At 42.2% G+C, this 20,956-nt stretch overlaps 1 protein-coding gene across 2 annotated transcripts; it reads left to right on the top strand.

Annotated features, from left to right (window-relative positions):
• The first annotated feature begins 134 nt into the window (after positions 1-134).
• LOC120798253 (N-chimaerin) lies at positions 135-20,502 on the top strand. 2 transcript variants are annotated; one of them, XR_005708647.1, is made up of 16 exons: positions 135-230; positions 631-728; positions 2,537-2,575; positions 2,795-2,850; positions 6,074-6,105; positions 6,257-6,370; positions 8,091-8,217; positions 8,886-9,047; positions 13,334-13,411; positions 14,224-14,308; positions 14,861-15,034; positions 16,115-16,192; positions 16,501-16,638; positions 16,979-17,084; positions 17,241-20,273; positions 20,346-20,502. XR_005708647.1 is itself a non-coding variant. In XM_040142411.1 (15 exons), exons 2-15 carry the CDS (start codon positions 710-712, stop codon positions 17,410-17,412), a joined length of 1,380 nt encoding a protein of 459 aa, XP_039998345.1. In that variant the 5' UTR covers positions 135-230; positions 631-709; the 3' UTR covers positions 17,413-20,502. The 2 variants fall into 2 exon arrangements, 1 of the variants encoding a protein (XP_039998345.1); XM_040142411.1 differs by having other exon boundaries at positions 17,241-20,502.
• Positions 20,503-20,956: the final 454 nt, after the last annotated feature.

Here is a 20,956-nt window from a genome sequence, read left to right as displayed (position 1 = left end):
GAGTTTCAGTTTAGTTACTAAAAATACCTTGGCCAGAACACCCTGTAATAACACCACTTAAGGTAAATATGTTATGCTAAAATAACAAACTTAAAATCGGGAGAGACCCACGATGTCTTTCGTTGCAAGCGGCAGCAGCAAAGTCCGTTGCCATAGCTACCCTGGCGAGAGGGCGAGACGGCTCACGTGACCCAGCAAGATGGCGACCACAATGCAGGATGGATGTGAATGTGGGTACTACGTATTATTAGCTTACCGTTAGATTAATAAACCGGTGCATAATTTCACATTGTTGTAAAAACGTCGTCGGTGCATTTAAATTGTATTACAGGGCGAATGTTTTCTTTACAATATTAAGTCGGTTCCGTTTTATCCTCGGTTCAGCCCGGCAACTAAAGTCACGCCGAGCGAATCCGCTAACGTTAGCTCTCTCATAATCTGAGCAGGATCATTTATGGTTTATCGTTACTCAGCCTTTTGTCACTTCAGCCAGGTTAACTCATCGCAGCCACTGGTTGAACAGTTTAACCTTATTCTTTTGTCTGTGCGCGTCTGCATGTGCGTGTGCATGTGCGTCTGCATGTGTGTGTGTGCGCGCGCGCGTGTGCGTGTGTTTGCGCTCTCTTTCAGGATTCAAACTAAGCGGGTCCGTTTTGCCGGAAATTTGGATCTGCTGGTTAATTGTTAATCGTCATATCGGAGAATCAAGATGGCCCTGAATGTCTTTGGTAAGCAGCATCACACCTTAGATAATGGCCATTGTGCCCAGATATGAGTGTATTAATGGCGTGTTTGTGTGTTTGTGTGTGTGTGTTTCTTGTTTGTCCACTGCAGCAATCAATTATTATGATCACGTCTCTCTTACATTTGTCATATAAATTGGGAGGGGCCAGTAGAAGTCCTGTGGATCCGCTAGCCATGCAGCATAATTAGAAGTCCATTTATTCAAATACTGTGCCTAAGTAAGATTTTGAGTATTTCCATTTTATAGGACAGAGGTCTCCCTCTGTCACATAATGAGTACTTTTAATACTTTGAATACATTTTGCTGATAGTATTTGTGTACTTCAATCTGCAAAGTAACTATTAACCGAATGAGTGAAAAGTCCCAATATTTCTCTCAGAAATGTTGTGAGGTAAAAGCATAAAGCCTCACAAAAAAAAAAGACCCAAGGGAAGCACCAGCGCATCACAACTGAGTGTCAGGAGTCGATATGTTAGGTCTGGTTTCTTATTAGTGTGTCTATCTGTGAGGCTGTTTCGCCTTGAGAAGGCGGTTGAGACACTTGCCCGGGGAGGATTTGGAAGTTATTTTGAAGACAGGATACCGGTACCACGAGTGTTGAATAGATAAGGCGTGTGGAGTGAACACGGAGCACACCAAGACAGGAAACGGGCTGTTAGTCTTATGCATGCAGAGAAGACAGTGTATTCCTGAATTTCCACGATGCTGGACAGCAGAGTCTTGAAATTATTATTTCCACTTCATAATAACTGTTTCTTATTGTTTTAAGAGGTAGGAGTAAAGACTTTGGATTAGATTCAGTTGTTCTTTCAGTGTAGTAATGAATGCAGACATTCATAGTTAAATGGGAGTTACTGTATTGTTCTATAGTTTGGAAGAAGGAGGCATTAGGCAACTTAAAGCAGGTAAAGAATGGAAACACAGTATTGGTATTTTACATATAAGAAAAAGCAAAAACAGTGTATTTGCCTTTACTTCCTTTTTCACTCTTATACAAAAAGACATTTATTTGCTAAATTAAGTATTAAATGTTTAAAATGCAGCGGTGATGTGTATTACCACATCTGCATCACACTAGGGAGTCCCCATGAGTCCCTTTCATAATTGCGTACAGCACGAAAAAGCTACTGCAGAGTTCAGCCAAACTCCAGATGAGTGCCTGGGGCTAGAACGGTTCTGTTCGAGTCGATGGAGTCTAATATTAATGCCCTTGTTGTTTATGGTGTGCTATGGCAGAATGAGCAACAAGTAAACACTTTGATATCCTTCTACAATTAATTTAAGACAAGTAGGCCTGAGGGTGCAAAAGCAAAACAAAGATAAGCATTGTACGGAGAGACCTTTTTTTTTTTTTTTTTTTTTTTTTTTCAGGCGTTCAGCTGTTTGTTTAGCTTGTTTATTTGGCAGTAGCTGCAAAATTGCCTTCAGCGGTTTGGGTGTTTGGCCTTGAAAATCATATGATTGCTCCAAATTCCTTTTTTTTTCATACCAACTGCTCATCCATTAAACCAGCACTTGATTGAATGAAAAATGTCTATTTTTGTTTCTCAAATAGTTACTATCTATTATCAAATGAATTTAATATCAAAAAAGAAGATCAAATGAGTGAATCCTGAACCCGTCTTATCTGGTTAATGCTTTCATCAAATTGAACAGAACAGTTAGTTTGAGTCATCCCTTTTCACTACCTTGTTTTCTCCACTTGGGGGCACCGTAACAAAGGAAATTAATTTTAAGTAACATTGCAGCTGTTTAATCCATTGTTGTTGTTTTTTTTTTTTCTGTTCTCAGATCATGATGAATACAGGCCACCGGTGTGGAAGTCTTACTGTAAGAATGGAACATTTTTTTGTGACACTTTGTGACATTATCCTGATTATAACCTTTTAAAACTTCAACTTTATTTGTTATTTTCTTGACAATATTATGTGATTAGAAGTTTCCTGCTCTCATTCCCTGTCCTGAGTATTTCTTTATGGAAGTAACATGCTTTTTGCTGATGAACTGCTGTGTGGTTTTCTTGTTTGTTTTGTTTGTTTTTTGCCTCAGTGTACCAGCTCCAGCAGGAGGCACCTCACCCACGCAGAGTCACCTGCACCTGTGAGGTGGGAACAACACACGTCCCTAATTGTCAGCCAACCAGTGTTTAATCAGTCCGTTGTGTTTGGTGTTATTCTTGAGAAATCCAGTTTTGATCCGAGTGATGCTGTGATGAAGCAGCATAAATAAATCAACTGTATAGACATTAGGCATTGCCCAAGCTTTGGAACAATTGTCCTGTTTTATTCAACTATTCTGTCTTTTTTGTAGCAATTAAAAGTCTGTCCTCCATAACTGAGTCAGAAAAATAAGATAATTTAAAGTCATATGTTTGATGTTATAAAAAAGCCTTTATTACCCCCAGGTTAGGTTAGGTTTGCATGCATTGCTCTGCCAACATGAAACCTGGGTTATCGTAGAATACAGATTTTGATTCATCATTGAATATTAAGACATAGTGTTGGCTAGTATGCAATTTTTAACTTAATTTGCCCAAAAAAGTTCTCCAAAAACCTCACTTTTTTCTCAGAAATTTGCCACATAAATTTGTGTAAAGACTAAGGAGCTGACAGATACTGTAGGTGACAGGTTATGAATGGAAAAAAAAAAAATAGCCACCTCAGATGTGCTGCCTCTCGCTATTGCAACAAATCCTTGTGCTATTTTGGGTTAACACATAAGAGAAACAGAAGATTTGAGCACAGGTGTGGTTTGTCATTCCAGTTGTCATAGGGGTACTTCCATTCACCGATGTGTCATTTGAATTAAACCCAAAGCCTGAAGCTTAAAAAAAGCATGCTGCATATTTCACAACAACACAGGAAATTTCTGATCTTGGCAGGTAAAGGTGATGATAACCGACAGAAACAATACTGGTATGGATCTAGCCTCAAGCAAGCTGGAAATTTCATGGTGTGTCTTTGTGTAATTCTGTGGTTGTGTGCGTTGGTGTGTTTGTCTGCCTCGTCAGAGACTATTGCCTGACGCGGCTTGTTGCAGGGCTGATTGTTTCTGCCGTAGTTCACCGATCCATCGTCATCAGGGAAAGCATCTGTTAGACCGTTTACAGCTGCGATCTAAAAATGTTAAACACAGCACATGATGTTCTGTTGGTAAAAGTGGGCTATTCGCTATACAGTTCGCTATACAGCCTGTCCTTTGAGGGTTGCTGTGGGGGGGGGCTGGAGTCAATCCCTGCTGAAATTGGGTGAGAGGCGGGGTGGACCCTGGACAGGTCGCCAGTCTGTCACAGGGCCGACACAGAGAGACAAACAACCATTCACGCATACGGGTGTAGGCAACAGCGCTGACCACTGCACCGCCGTGCCTCCATGTGTTAATTCAGTGTTGGGCTCTATTTGTAATCAAAGCAACGTGAATATAAAAATCTGCCCATAGGAGAGGCAACGACCAGACGTGTGTGTGTGTATGTGTGTGTGTGGGGGGTGGCAGGAAGGTTTGGAGCAAACCAATGGGGATTAAAGATGGTTGGATTGTGCATCTGGTGTGTGTGAGTGTGTTAATCTGTAAAATACATTCCTCCTAGGGGCTGATGGACCGTAGGATGCGTGTGTGCGTGTGTACAGATGCTAAATGAGCAGCTGTTGGTTTTGATGCCCTGGCCGGGGTCAGGTAGTTGGTGCTGACCCAGTTAAGAGCAGCAGACTGGCAGACAGACGGGGTGGAGGAGCCCCCCTTGCCACCACCAGCCCCATGTTGTCTGCTGGGAGTTCAGCCATATGTGATTTAATGATGCACCAATAAGCACTTATCTGTGGCTGGTACTTTTTAATTTGTGGTGTGACAGGGTGACGTGGTGGCATAAATGAGTCCAACGACCGTCCGTTAGACGGAAGACCTTGGGTAACAGTTTTAAAACAGTGCAGTCATTGTTAAATTAAATATATATTTTGGTTTTGGGCGGTTGGTTGGACAAAATGAGAAATAAGACGACCTCACCTTGGGCTTTGGAAAATTGCAATAGGCATTTTTATCCTAATGGTTCATCAAGAAACATCTCAACAGATGAATGATTAATTGGCCTGGTTGCAGCCTTAAGGCGTAAAAACGTTCAGGATCCTTCCAGTTTCTAGGCAACTATTGATCTGACAACATTGTTCAAAGTTACTTAAGGCTATTTGTCAATTTGTCCATAACCCTGCGCAATAATAGCTTAGTTGTGTTGTGCTGGGAGCTGACGTTTTCCCTCCATAATTGCAGTTCAGTGTCTTTGAGTGACCCGCCAAAGGCATTAAGTCCTTAAAATTCGCATAGGAGAAGTTTTTCTGATCTGTTTTGACAGCGTACCAGTTAAAAGCAAGTTCAAGATTCAAGATCTAGCTAAACACCTGAAACTTCAAACTTTAGTAGCTAAAAACGAGTTGCCTGCGCTAGCATTAGGTGTCTGCTACAGGTGTCTAATATGGGAAGTCCAAGAACAAAACAGGCAGTGTATTTACCTAAATAGACATACAAAAACTGGAAGTAAACTCCTTCGCGTGTTTGCTTCCAGGTTCGGCCATGCACACCATTTCACCGTGAACCAATTTATTTCGTCGTTCGATTTTAAAAAATACACTTGTACATGCATCCGGAGACTGAAAATTTGTCCTCCTTTCAAACATTCGTTTCCCCTCCAGGTCAGCACTCTGTAATGTGCAGTCGAGGATGTCTGTTGAGCATTAGTAATGGGTATTAGGCCCCAGAGCAGTTTTGGTAGGTGTCCAGAGGTGCACATGCATGGCTGATAACAGAAGGGTAGCATAAGTCCTCTCTGCTCATAAACCAGCCTTATTGCCTCCCTACCAGCTCGACTCTCGCTCCGACTTTTAACACCTCGACCACGTTTATCACGTGTTGAAATTTGTAACGTAAAAGCTGAAAAATATTTCCTCATGGACAATGACGTGCGTATTAGGAAACATCTGTGAAAAATGCACTGCTCCCGTACCTCCCACAAACACACACACGCGCAAAAAGACAGAGCATCCAAATTAATATTCACCGCTGTTTGCTGGGTCTTTGTTGATTTATTGGCTCGACAGCCGTTTTGTTGAGAGCAACACAATGTTCAGCTTTTTATCGGACTCATGCAATATGAGCCCGCACGCCCGCAAAACTCTCTTTAGAGTTTAAATATGTGCTAAATACTTAGCAAGAGCACGCAATTTGTAAAATCTTAGAACCAGTGGCATATCCAACACTTTTTTTTAATGTTTTTGTGTGTTTTCCTTTGTTAAATGTGATCTCACCAAGTTTTTCACACTATATTTTTCCTTTTCCCCGCAGGTGGACAACCGACCTAAATACTATGGGAGAGAGTAAGTTAGCTTTCTCTGTATTAGTCGTTTACACCAGGCGTGTTGCCGTGAGGAAAGCTTGGGATCCAGCTGCATCTTTCTTCCTCTATTTCCTCTATTCTGTGTTTCCCACATAATCAGGAACCTAATATATTGCCCCTATTTCATCCAGGTACCATGGGATGATCTCAAGAGAAGAGGCCGACCAGTTACTGAGTCAGGCCGAAGGCAGCTACCTCATCAGAGAGAGTCAGAGACAGCCGGGCACATACACGCTGGCTCTAAGGTATATTTGTGATTGGCTAATTTAGGGACACTCAGACGATCAAGAACAAACCTGAGCTCCGTGGTGCCACTGGATATGGATAGTCTTAAGTTCTGGACCCGGGATTTCAGTGCATTTATTGGTGAATGAAACATTACAAGTAAAAAAAACAGGTTCCCTCAACCAGAGTCTGGAATATCAAGTCCAGTAAATCTACCAAAGTCAGGAGAAATATAGATATTCTTATTTTATCAACTGCCAATTTAAAGTAAAATACGTTAGGGAACTTCTGGCAGCACCTTTTGTCTATGCCCGCACGTATTTGTGTGTCAAGGCAAGAAAAAGAGAAGCTGTGGTGCTGTGTGAATGTTGAGCACGTCTGATCGTGCGTACAGGCCCCAGGTATTGTGAGGTATGAGGGTTTAATCCCTCCAGTAAAGGCGGCAGGGAGGCTTTAAGCTGCTCAGAGCGACTCATCTCCGAACTCACACGGCTCCACACAACACCTTCCAGAGAGCCGTTCCTCGTGAGGAGACGGCAACCTGTTAGAGAGTGATGAGTCTGTCAGTCTGCGATGGTGACCTTTAGCTTGCGTATCTCCTGAATGTGACTGGTCAGTTTTCGGAGTCATTATTGTGGGTAGTGACTCTGTGTTTCTCAGTTGTGCGGAGGATTGTTGTTAAAGAGGTTTGACATGGCCACAAGTGTCCTTCTGTATCCTTGATGTCTCTCTGTTCCCTTGGCCTCGTTACCTTGTAAGCAAATAACTTTATTTATATTAGATCGTTTTCTCAGAGTAGGTGTCACACTTTTAAATGGGTGCATGGCTTGATTTGAATTTAGTTTTGGGTCAGTTTGTTCTATTCATAGTCGTGTCATTCTTCAACCTGCACAAGTTTCTGCCTCTTTCACTGTCTCTCCCATCCCCGTGGTTATAATTACATTCCATAAATACCCCTTCAGAAACTGCGGTCCCAGTCTGGGGTTGGCATAAAAGGAAAGGTTGGATTTTGGGTTAATGATCTAACGGTGCTGTTTTATCTCACGGTGGTTTCATTGTGATCCACTGAGGAGCAGATAATGTGCTGGCCCAGTTCAGGGTCCGTCTATCACAGAGTCTGTGCCACTTTTTTGACTCTGCATTATCGTTGTAAAAGGCTGCAGTATTTTTTTGTGTGATTGTAAATTGTGATTCTAGTTTACAATTAAGAGAAAAAAGGAGCTATAATTCAAAAAATAAAACTCTAGTTTGTTTATGATGATCTAGATTCCCATTTTCTTTTTCTACACCCCATATATTGTGCAAGGAAAAAAAAACATGGGACATCAAACAGCTTGGTCCAGTCATCTTGATCATTTTTTATGTAAAATAAAAAAAAAAAAACTTTTGCTAAGATTTTAAGCAGTAAACCTTGGTCCAAATGTTGGGCCATTTTTGCTCCTAGCGTAATGCGGCTGATAACCAGCCACTGTTGGAAGAGTCTTTTCTTGTGTTCAAATAATACAAGCATCTGATGAGGCTTGTGAATGCATGAGCCACAATGGCACATAGATAAAAAATAACCCATTTGGCCTCTTAGTTAACAAACTCTCAGAGGTTTGAATTAAACTTTTGGGACACATCCACTGCTAGACCATGCACGCTCCAGCTACATGAAAACCAAACTGAGAATGGATGTTGCCGTTCTTTTTTTTTTTTTTTTTTTTTTTTTTTCATCCTTCTTCCTCCATCCCATCCCAGGTTTGGGAACCAGACGAGAAACTTCCGTCTCTACCATGACGGGAAGCACTTTGTCGGAGAGAAGAGGTTCGAGTCCATCCACGACCTGGTCACAGACGGCCTCATCACGCTCTACATTGAGACAAAGGTGTGTGTTTGTGTTTGATTCATGTGTTCCTTCCCTCCCCGTCAGTCTTAGTAACAAACATTTATCACGTTCCACATTTAAAGCAATACTTTTTGTCATTCCCTTCTTAAAAAGAGTAGGTACAATCTGAGAACGGTACAGCAGAGATGGACCCACTGATCAGGGCCGAATAGCTGTAATCTCTGAATGTAAATTCTGATCAGGGATGATTGGATGCCGTAATGGCAGCATTGAAAGCTTTGAGCTTTCAGCCCATGTTTGCCGGGTAAAGAATCAGTCAGTTTGACTCACGTAATACCCCTTGATCACCACTTGATTTAATCATACGACTCTCCGGATTCCTTAAAAAGCCCTGAAGAAAGAAGGAAATTTTTTCATTTTTCTTTGTTTTTTTTTTGTTTTTTTTAGCACATGCTCGCCATTAAGTGTTCATTTGATTCAGACAATAGGACAGCACCGAGGGGAACAAAACAGTGCTGGAGCATGAAGAATGTTATTGCAAGTTTAGTCCAGGCCCAGTTGGTTCAAATGTGGTTTCACAGACAGAAAAAGAAAAAAAAATACTGTCAGGGGACACAGAAACATCACAGTAGTCATTAATGATCTAAACTGAAACAATAAAAACAATGTTAAATGGCGTGTTTTAAAGTTGCCCTCTCTTCTGTCAGGCAGCGGAGTACATCGCTAAGATGACCATAAACCCCATCTATGAACATGTGGGCTACACCACCCTGAACCAGGAACCCACCCTGAAGAAACACCTGCCACAGAGCCCCGAAGCCCCCGATGGACCTGCTCCAGCCAAAGACGACCGCAACGCAGAGGAGAGGGTAAGGACGATCACTTACGTGTAGACTGAATGTTAACACGTGGGAGGGAAAAGGCAGCAGATTTGGCCGTCTGATAGGAGTTTGCAAGGCGTTATTATCGACTCAACACCGCTCCAAGTAGCTTTACAGCCTTAAAGTTATGAATTTTAACAAAATACTTTGGAAGATTATCGTTCGTTTAGGCCCAAAATACAAAAGATGACATTTTCTTTCTCATTGAGTCCCAGACATTTCAAATATTCCATAATGTGTCGCCCTTAAGAAGAATCTTCAGCTATAGAGTAACATGCCATAGCTTTCAGAGACTGCTTAAGACACATCCAGCAGTAATTATACAGAATAACAATCAATATCTTCAGAACGCATCACTCCCTGCAAGAAAAGGATTTTGTAAAATGGAATCCGCAAAGGAACTCTTTCCAAAAGCATTCAGCAGTGAACACAAGTGTTTGGCTAACTGAACTGAACGCTTAGGGGTTTTTTTGGGGGGGGGGGTTGGTTTGAGTAAGAAATGGAGTAGTGTTGACACAGAGTATTGGCTAAAGACCAAAGAATATTCCTGTTATGAAACCACAGTCTGAAATTAGCCTTAAAATGTACCATTCTAAGACAAGTGAAATCAGTCATCAAGTCTCTCAGTACGCTGGGTGTACGGCTAATCTTTATTTTCTGCCTAAAGTATAAGATTTGAAATCAGGGAGTAATCACTCGTATGTCCAAATTGAATTTTTTTTTGTTTCAGCTCAGCAGAAAAAGGAATCAGTAACATGAGGAACAAGTGGAAGATGAGTGAATTTATGCTGTGGGCAGCATTGAAATTAACTCACTGGACCTTACCTGCATACATTAAGCTTACATAAAGCATAATGCAGTAAATGCTGGCATATATACCATCCTAATATTTCCAGAATGTGGCAAAAAGTATAAAACAGTAACATATAAATGCATCATATCTAAAAATTAGGGCTTGTAAAGCGTTGATTTTGAAAGGGAAATGCTGAAAAACCCTGCAGAGATTTCAAACAGGGGTTAAAGGTAAGGAAAGTTTCTGTATGTACAGTAATGAGATGGAAGGATGAGAGTTGAGGAACATGGTGAAAGAAGGAGAAGAAGAAGAAGAACGAGGAGGAGGAGAATGGATGCAGAGGAGAGATGGCCTCCAGCCAAGGGCTCTGCAGTAAAATTACATAACATCAGTTTGCCTGCAGAAACCTGCTATCACCTAAAAGCCGTCTATTAAGTATTCAAGAACGGAGTTTGTTGTTGGCTCACTAGTTTCCATACAGCTGTGAGGTCATTAGAGTTTGTTTTTTGTGTTTAGTTTTTATTCCTCTGACTATTTCTACAAGTGGAGCTTTTCAGCGGATGAAGCAAAAGTGGCAAAATTTGGAAATGTGAGGTTACCGTATGATGCCGGCGCTAGCCCTCGGATGCCAATCCCTGGGCAACACTTAATGTAAATTGCAGTTCTGCAGCTGCGTGTTTGTGCAGGCAGGGGCAGGAAAACGCGGCAGTAGATGCAGATCCATTCAGGCAACTGCTGCGAAACCCCTCGGACTCACGTATACAAACACACATGCACACGTGGGGAGGAAATGCAGTCCAGTTATGAGGGACAGTTTTCACACAGAACACACAACAACAGGCTCATAACGAAGTGGGTATAGTCTATGCAACGCCTTTATGTGCTACTGAGCCTCCTGCCCCCCTATGCCCTGCAGTGCATGACCACACCACCACACCAACCTCATCATCACTGTCTGGGCACCAGTGCTGAGCCTCCTGAGGCCTTGTATGACCTGCAGTGCATGACCACTACACCGCACCTCATACATCACTGTCCGCGGGCGCGTGTGTGTGTGTGTGTGTGCGCGTGCGTTTGTGCAATGGGGGTGTTCCTGTGTACGTGTGTGCTTTCGTAATTGGGTGGATTTGCAGACAAAGCAGTACGGCTGTGACATTGAGACCAGAGATGGCTCTCTGTAGGGAAGTCAAACATCCAATAAATACATAATTCATATGTTGGTACAGCTAATCGCTGTTTATTGTGGGTTAAATGCGGGTTTTACGGCTCCCGTGGAGGTGACAAAGACACGGTCCTGGCGATGAGTTTTTAAAAATTAATTTTTAAGGCCTCGTTTTAAGATTGAATTCACTGGTCGGTGACGGGAAAGATGGCAAGGACAGGAGATTTCAGGAATCAGGTTTTAATTCACCTTTGATCTGACGGACAATACAGAAAAAAAAAATACAAAACCTCACAAAAAAAAATTACTGAGAAATTTAAGGGCCATGGATGATATCCTCATCAGTATATGGAGCTTGCTAAACATAACCAGCTTTGTTCTTCTCTTTCCTCTTCTATTGTTTTTTTGTCTTTATTTCCAGGTCTGTCTGTAATCGAGGTGCTCTTTTGTTAGCCACCCAGCACCCTCGACCCTGCCATTCCCATGCAATGAAAACAGTCATTTAATAACCATGTCCAGTCATACATATTCACTGTGTTGTGTATTTGAGCTGAGGATAAGTGAATTTGGATATATTGTTGTTGGCTTTCTGTGGCCAAAAATTCAATTTAATTAAGTTTTTTTTTTTTTTTTTTTTTTGGTACATCTTATAAAGATACCACAAAACAATATTTGCATCACTGTGTCTTAGTGTAAGAGATCAAAACGCACGGCTTAAAGCTTGCAGACCTCTCCCGCAGTGACGGGACTTAGTGCATTTCCACTGCTTGTTTGTTGACAGTTGCTCAGCCCAAAAATGTCAAAGAAGGCAAGTCCAAACATCCTCCCACCGGAGGCGGCACTTGCCCAAAAACCTCTAAAGTGCACTTCTTGAGTGAAAATTTAGCCTTAAACAGTTCTTATATAATGTTACTTCTGTGATCTAAAATAATGGACGAGCAGGGCTTTTGATTTAGGAGCAATTGTAACGACGTGGGATTGCGGGAACATTTCGAGCAAGAAACACAGACACACACACACAAAGCAGACTATAGCAGTTACAGTTGCTTGTTTACGGAGGACGAGTATTAGAGAAATTGGGAAACATCGGAGGAAAAACAGGTAGAATTTGCGGGTAGGATGACAAAAGAATGGAGGGAAACAAACAGGAAGAAAAAGTGTGAACGAATGAATAAACAGCTCGTTTCTCAGCTCATTCTTTCTCTCCCTCTCATTCTCTTTCTCCCCTGGGACAATTGAGGTGGCAGAATTGGTGGCGAACAACAAGAATCTCTGCATTGTGATTGGCTCCTTCTCCTCTCAATGTGACCTGTTAAATTCATCCATTACTGCTCCGTAGCGCCCCCCCCCCCCTCTTTTTTCTCGCTCTCCGCCTCTGTCCCTCCCTCCTCCGCTGGTTCTGCCTGGTGAGTGTGTAGAGGGAAAGCGGATTAACACACACACTGAGCCATGTGGGCTGCAGCGCTCACCTACACGAGACCGAGAGACAGGAACGCTCGTTCTGCCGCATCAGTCCAATTTGAAGGATTTTGCAAAGACCTTCCAAGAAGTGAAGATTCATTATTTAAAAAATAACCACTTTTTGTGGTTATTTTTTTTATTTTATTTTTTTTGTATCTCCACGGAGATTTATTATTAGAGTAGCTGGCTTTTGTTTTTTGTTTTGAACTGGAATTGCACCATGCAGCCCCGTCAGTATGCAGAGCTAATCTGATTGGCTGATCTTTGTGGTACTAAGACGGCAGGATTGGTCCTGTGTCGGCTCCTCGGTTTGGGATGTTGTTGTCGTCAGATGGAGCTTTGACATGATTTGAGAGTCCAGTTGTTGTGCCATATTTACTTGTTCCCGTTTTTATTAATTATTCTGGACATTTTTTGTCATTTTCTTTACATAATATAAGAGTATTTCCTTTTTTTTTTTTTTTTTTTCGGTTTCACATTCCTTGGCATGCTGATTAGCTTACTGTATTTATTAATGGGATTCAGGTTTTGGTTTCATAGCCAGCGTTCGATTTAAACCTCCACACCAAAACTGCAGGTCCCACAATGCCGAGCCGAGAGTCGTACCTCATTAAAAGAGGTAAAAAGCAATCACGCAGGCGAGCCGAGAAGGAAACGGGTCAGAAGGGGTCTTTGTTTACCGCTGCTCTCGGTTTAAATGTCAGCGCTGGTTCAGTTCCCTCCCTGCCGGTTTCTGGCAGCACATCGGACCCCAGCACGGGCTCGGGAACCCATCTCAACCGGGCACCAGGCCCCTCTAAACCCACCTCCCCTGCCTCCACCTTCTGGCAACCAATCAGATCTTTTGCCCTTTCGCAGCTCACATCGCTGGTGCGGCGGGCCACCCTGAGGGAGAGCGACCTGGCGCCCAAGTACGAGAAGGTCCACAACTTCAAGGTGAGGCACTCCTTCGCTTCCCCAGTCCTCTCCCTTGTGTGTGTGTGTGTGTGTGTGTGTGTGTGTGTGTGTGTGTGTGTGTGTGTGTGTGTGTGTGTGTGTGTGCGTGTGTGTGTGCGTGTGTGTGTGCGTGTGCGCGCGTTGAAAGAAATCCAGAGTTGCTGATTCAGCTCATGGGGTCTTATTCAAATTTACCTCATGGAGCAGAGAGCGTTATCACACACACGCAGACGCACACAAAGAAACACACATTTCTGCGTTTACATTTCAAGTGTTCAGCCTTTGTTTAGTGCCTCGAATTCCCAGATTTTCCATATTAAAAGCAGCCATCAGTAAAAAGCACAAAGGTCAGAGCCACAGTGTGCGGAGCTCAAGGGAAACGTGGATGAACACACACTGACAGAATACATGCACACACACACACACACAAAGAGTAATGTGATGTGATTAGCATTTCATTATATAGAACCAATTTATGCAATAAATGGGCAGATTAAAACTCTCTTCTTGCTATATTTTTTCTAAGTGCCTTCTCAGCACTCCTATTGTGTCTCCATCGGTCTTTTGTTAGGGCCTGTTATTGCTGGTATTCAGGTATTACTTGACCCAGTCTGGGTTATATGAATATTTTTCTCTTCTTCTTAGTGTATACCTGGTCAAATATACCATCTTGGCACATTTAAGTATTGTATTTATCTGTTTATTATTTTGTATGGCCATATCTATTTGCTTTAATCTATCTATCTATCTCTCTATTTCTCTATCTATCTCTCTATCTCTCTATCTATCTATCTATCTATCTCTTATACCAGGTTCATACATTCAGGGGCCCCCACTGGTGTGAGTACTGCGCCAACTTCATGTGGGGTCTCATCGCTCAGGGAGTCAAGTGTGCAGGTAAGGCACAAACGCGAGCACGTCGTCTTTATCTCACGCGCATCGCTGTATAATGCGCTCTGTCAGTAATCTTTGACCTATCACATAACAATATGCGAAAAAAAAAGATTCAGCTTGTGCTCCTTTTTGCCTCATGTTGCCCCTCCTCTCTCTGAAACCGTGACTCCAAAGTGGGACAGCAGGCTAAAGTTATCCACTTTCGCTGTTGACTCATCTGCAGTGTATCGTGGATTTTTAAATGGTAAAAGAATCATTTTGGTGCCAAACAGCAAGACTGTCAGTGTGATTGTTACTGTGTGTGGGTGATGAACTTTGCCTCTGGAAACGCCTACATTTAAATGCAACTTTTGCCATCTGATGTAGTTAATATGCTGTAAGTATTTGACCTTTGTGGACATGATTGCATTGTCCTCATATTTACAAAGCAGTGTAAAGAGCCAAAAGCAGCACAAAGGAGTACATGTACACACACATGTAAATAAAACTGCAGGAGATGCCTAAAAGAATCATGTTTTTAGCTTCTGAATCGACCTCTATCTTCCTCTCTGTCAGACTGTGGGTTGAATGTCCATAAGCAGTGCTCCAAAGTTGTGCCAAACGACTGCCAGCCGGACCTGCGGCACGTCAAGAAGGTGTACAGCTGCGACCTGACCACGCTGGTCAAAGCCCACAACACCAAGAGACCCATGGTGGTTGATATGTGCATACAGGAAATCGAGGCTAGAGGTGAGAGAGAGACAGCGGGTGTGTGTGTGTGTCTGTCTGTGTGTGTTTGTGTGTGTCTGTGAGAGAGAGAGTGATTATATAATGTTGACAAAAAAAAGCATTCAAGTATTGTTTGCTGCAACCTTAAGAGAACACCCACGATGCTGGCATATGTATGCAAGATGTGTGTGTGTGTCAGCCCACCCCTCTCAATGGTGTGATGTACGCAAGCAGAATAAAAGCAAGTGTGTGTGCGTGTGTGTGTGCGTGTAGACTGAGAGAGCTACTATTCCAGTGGTCACAGGGGAGCTGCCGCAGACAGGATTTTTTATTGACAACGATTCAAGACCTGAGTGAAACTAATATGGGGAATCGATAAAGACGCCTGATTTGAAGTGACTGAACTTGACTTGAACAGGAGAGACAGCTGAATACATCCCTCACCCTCCCACTCTCTCTCCTGTTGCTTTTTTCTGTTTTTCTTCTAATCAATTTTCACTGTCTTCTGACGTCTGCAGCTTCATCTTGTCCGTGTGTGTTTAACTTCTGTTTCCGTATCACCTTCAGTTCATTTAACTTAAGCTGTTCCGTTGGCACAACGGGGAGGAAACACGCTGGTTTATCTCAATAGATGTACCTACAGAGCCTCGGCTAACTATTAATTTCATCACTGATTAAACTGCAGATTATTTTCTCATATAAGGGATCAATTGTTTGATCTAACCATAACCCCTGACCCTAACCCTAACCCCTCTAAAAATAGTAAAAAAAAAAAAAAAAGATTCTTGTCATGTTTTCCTAGTGGGCAAAGTGATGTCTTAACATATCTTTTGTGAAACCTACAGTCTAAGACCCAAAGATGTTCCATTTGCTATCATATACGACTGAGAAAATCTGCAAATATTCACATTTGAGAAGCTGGAAACCAGAGAATTATTGCACATAAAAAAAAAAAAAAATGTCTTGAATGTTTAATCAATTATCCAGGACTGTAGCCGATAAATAAACCTGTTTTCAGCTCTAAAGGAAATGTTTAATCACACTACAATTCGAGTTCAGTTGATACATTATATTAATGGTGGTGTCTCTCCAACTTGTCAGGTCTCCAGTCAGAGGGTTTGTACAGAATATCGGGCTTCAGTGAGCTGATTGAAGATGTCAAGCTGGCGTTTGACAGAGGTGAGTGTCGCCCCCTGTAGTTTTTCTGTGACCCTCTTTTGATACGTGTGGAACACAGCACTGTACGTCAGTAGCACAAGCATTGCACCGGTTGTCTAAACAGCCGGTGGCCGCTCTGATGAACCTTCGTCTTCGGAGTCCTTGAGGCGAATCCCGACAAGAAAAAGAGAAGTCACCTTTTAGCATCAATGAAATCTCAATACAATCCTCCAGAGAGAATCTTTGAAGACAGATATTTCATCTTTCACCATAATCCTGGGGTTTTCTTTTCACGGAACGTAACTGATTGGTTTGGTTTCCCTCCACAGATGGAGAAAAAGCTGATATTTCCTCGGGTGCTTACGAGGACATCAACATCATCACTGGGGCCCTCAAACTCTACTTCAGAGAGCTGCCTATCCCCCTCATCACATATGATGCCTACCCACGCTTCATAGAAACCGCAAGTAGGTCTTCGTGCTTTCCGTACCTTCTTACATAAGATGCAAAAATGAATAGAGGAAGAGTTCAACCGCCAGGCTGAGCTTTGAAGGCACTTGGCAACAAGGACACTATGTATCCTGCATATGTCATAGATCTGTAAAAGACATGAATACAATGTATTTTGTGAAGTGTTCATCTATAAATTTTATTATATGATAACTGATCCAATATCTAAGTGTTTGTTAAGCATAGGCTGGTCTATGTATAGTGCTCCTGAAACACATCGGCTTTTTTCCGTGTTATATTTTGTGTGTGTGTGTGTGTGTGTGTGTGTGTGTGTGTGTGTGTGTGTGTGTGTGACAGAGATTACAGACCCAGAAAAACGGCTGGAGTCTCTCCACGAGGCCTTGAAGTTGCTGCCGCCAGCTCACTGCGAGACGCTGCGATACCTCATGGCTCACCTCAAGAGGTCTGAATACACAAGCCGTGATTTCACTGTCTCTCATACAGCTAGTTGTGTAGACGTGACAGATGTTGTTATTTGGTTTGATTGCAAGGGGCTTGACTGCCTGAGCCTGATGTTTGCTAGCTGTTGTGGTCATACTCTCCGTTCCACATACTCCAGGGTGACCCAGTACGAGAAGGAGAACCTCATGTCCAGCGAGAACCTGGGCATCGTCTTCGGCCCGACGCTGATGAGGGCCCCCGAGCTGGACGCCATGACGGCGCTCAACGACATCCGATACCAGAGACTGGTGGTGGAAACGCTCATTACCAACGAAGACGTGTTGTTCTGAGCGGAGGGGAGGGAAACTATTCTTCTTCTGAGGAGGAGAGGAAGGACAGAGAGATTGGGAAGATGCTCATGCAGTTTGCATTGTCCTCTTGTGAAAAGATGGATGAAAAAGCGACCTGTTGACTTTTGACAAGAAAATGAAGAAGAAACATGCAAGATACATGAGACAAAAAGAACACTACCTGTTTCTGTGTGGAGCAATGAAGGAAGTAGCTATTTGCAAAGAAGGAAAAAAAACCCCTAAAAACCTGAGTGGACACTCTCAAAACACATAACGGCTTTGAGGGAAGAAGTAGATGGAAGGATGCAGTGTTTCCCTACATTTTAAATGTAAAACATTAGCAAAAATTTAGTTAAACTCAATCAACAAACTGGGAGCCTCTGAAATTTCTGATGTCAGAACTGTACAAAAATTAATATCTGCAACACTGGGAAGGAAAATTTTCCAGCCTTGGTCAATAGAAATAAACAGTTATTATCTTTCTTTATGAACTGGGACAAAAGACAAAAGTTGCATTCCACCAACACTACTTTGTTTATGTAAGGGAAACACTGTGCGATCCATCTTTATGTTAAGATGTTCTCTTTCTTAAATGGATGCCTTGACATTTTTTTATTTTTAGTTCTCTTCACCGTACTTATTTTAAGTCTCGCTGTTGGGGGAAAAGAAAACCATCTACCTTGAAACCCCGGGGTTAGCATTGTTACCATTCACCACAGGAACCAAATGATACCGCTAGCCGCGAGCTAATGAGAAAAGTGTCGCCTGGCGGTCCCCGGTGGTTTCAGTGGAAAAATTGCAAGAATGCCGCTTCCCCATCAATGCACTGGCCGGTGTTTTCCTCAGATGCTGGCGGCGAGAAATGTTTTTGTTTTCTTTATTGTACGTGCCGTCAAGGTGTCCATTTAATCCTCCTCAAGAGAAGAAGAAGAAGAAAAAGAAGCACTGATGTCGTAACAGCGGACAGCTGGATGAATGAATGAATCAAGGAATGAATGGAAAAAGTTAATCACTCACCCATAATGCGCACTCATTCCTCTCAGTGGAACTTAAGTGACTTGGACCTATTGCGTTTTCTTTCCTTTTTTTTTTTTTTTTTAAAGCTTTTTCCTTACTTTAAAGCTCCCTCTTCTGCTCCATTGACTGATGTGTAATTATACAGTAAACCTACACTAACAGCATTTTAGTTTTTTAGTTGCCGACATAGAAAAAAGAGTGCCCACTAACCCTTTTTCGTGTCACATTATAAGCCTTTGCTTGAGAAATGATTTCCAGTTTTGTTGCTGTGTAATTACACCCAGTGATGGAGCTGTAAATCAAATAATGACATTTACTTTTCACTGTTTCAGAACCAATCCTGTGCTCTCTCACTTTTGACACACCCACCTGACACACACCAGTAATTGTCTGGCAGCTTTGTTTTCATGTCAGATCTCACTTAGACGGCTTTAGTTGTCGTACATTACACCAGGGGCAGATAGTGAAGAGAGGGACACATCATAAGTGACTTGAAACGTGAAGATGTGAAACAGTGCTTTGTGTTGTTTTTGCCTTGGTTTGTCATTTTTATAAAGCAGTATTGTAATTAAGCAGTGTTATGAAGCATATTTTGCGCTCAAATTACTAATTGAAATTCTTGATCGCTTGCCCGGATGCATTTGAAAAGACTGGAGCACACTAATAATAAATCCCCAGTGGGATCATTCAAAGTGGGGATGCACCAGTACCGACAGCGGTGCTTTTGAAGACCAAATTCTTTGAAAATTTAACGTCGTGTCCCATCCTCCGAAAAACATCAAAGCAAAGAAGTTCAATAAAACAAAAGCGCATAATGTAAATTACTCAGCATTAGTGTTTGCAGTTAAAGTGGTAGAAGTGCTTCCCTTCCTCACCGTGCTGGTTGACGGTGAGGCCATGTGGCGATTCCAACGTTTCGAATCCAGCTGCAACCATTTCGTATAACTGTGAAAGTGTGAGAAATAATAATGCACTCATACACGTGAGTGAGGAAGGCCAGTTGGAGTAGTTTTAGTTGAAGCCTTTTTGATTTGTTTTCCTCTTTTACCGCTGCCTTCTACAGGCAGCCAGGTTTCACCTAAATGCAAGTCATTGTAATCAAATGCCATACGGATGACAGAGTTTCCTACAGATGTGGGTAATCATATTTAATATGAAGTAGTGTATTTGCCATGTTTTGTTTTTTTTTTCTTTTTTCTGTCTTTCTTTCATTGAAACTAGTGCCATTTGAAAGGGCGGGGGTGTAGAATGGATGCCTTCTGCATGGACCTCCACCTCAACTAACCCACGCTAAACACCCTCTTCATTCATCTCTACCCCCATTTCTGTCGGGGGTCACTGACTAACTGTTCCTAATGCGTTTGATTCGCAAAGCAGTGACAACCCACCAGGCTTCAAGGCCCATTTCGCAAAGCAAAGTCAGAGTTACAGCTGTGAGAATCAAGCGCACCCATGCTGGGTTGGGTGTAACATCAAGTGACACCAGCCTCCTTCAAGCAAATCTTGATTATGTTTTGGTTTCTCGCTCGTTCTTTAGTTTTTACCTCCACCAAAGAGGTTTTTTGTCTTTCTGCGGTTTATCTGTCGATTTATCAGCAGGATTACACAAAAAGTACTGAACTGATTTGCACCGAACTTGGTTTGAGGGAGGGGGCATGGGCCAGGGCCAGGGTAGAACCCATTACGTTTTGGGGCTGATCCGGAACATTTACTAAGAGTTTGAATTTTTTTCCCTGAAGCCTGGTGTATGTTGTTTGACATTGGCCTTGGCGGAGGTATGCGCTCCACTGAGCACCATCCTAGTTGCCGTTTTGTTGACTTTCTGTTGTTTTATTCCTCCCGGGGTGAAATGTAACCCTGCTGATTTAACCATGTACTAACTCTACTATCAGACTAATCCGATTACAACTTGTGAGCCTTCAGTGATCTGTGACACTTGCTTTTTTTTTTTTTGTTTGTTTGTTTTTTGGGGTCATCATGAAATGTAATTTTTTTTAATTATTGTCATTGCTGTAAAGTATTTTCTATATGGTTTATGCATGGTGAAATTAAATTATTAGATATGTCTTGTCACTTTGCAAATTCATTCATTCATTCTTGAAATATTTCCTGCTTTATATACCGTATGCTCCCATCAGAGTTAATATACTCCTTTTATTGATGCATTAGAGGTACCGTAGTGTTTTACCCAACTTTTTTTTTTTTTTTTTTGCCACATGACCCCTTTAAAATTACCCAACATCTACCTGTGGCCCTTCCTTAGGTGCTGCATGTGTGAGCAGTTCAACCAAAGAGCGATTTCCCCTTGGAAAACTGTTTCATTTGAATCATTTTTAGAGGCCTAAACAGGTAAAACCACCCAGCAAGCCTCGACAACTGCCCTTAATTTAATGTTTATATTGTGCTCCTTTGTTTTAAAATTGGGTTTTATCAAATTGCCCCCCCCCTGCGTTAAGTAAGTAACGCATTACAGCACTGTTAGGCCGCAACCAACACGTGTTTTAAATATCAGTAACATTGATTATTC

Source organism: Xiphias gladius, chromosome 13 (genome assembly GCF_016859285.1).
Source record: "Xiphias gladius isolate SHS-SW01 ecotype Sanya breed wild chromosome 13, ASM1685928v1, whole genome shotgun sequence".
Taxonomy (NCBI): Eukaryota; Metazoa; Chordata; class Actinopteri; order Istiophoriformes; family Xiphiidae; genus Xiphias; species Xiphias gladius.
This window is presented reverse-complemented; position numbering and strand designations above follow the sequence as displayed.

Coding starts and splice junctions, on each gene's coding strand:
- LOC120798253 (XM_040142411.1), top strand. Junction 6,106..6,256: donor CCTAAATACTATGGGAGAGA/GTAAGTTAGCTT, acceptor TATTTCATCCAG/GTACCATGGGATGATCTCAA. Junction 15,035..16,114: donor ACAGGAAATCGAGGCTAGAG/GTGAGAGAGAGA, acceptor CCAACTTGTCAG/GTCTCCAGTCAGAGGGTTTG.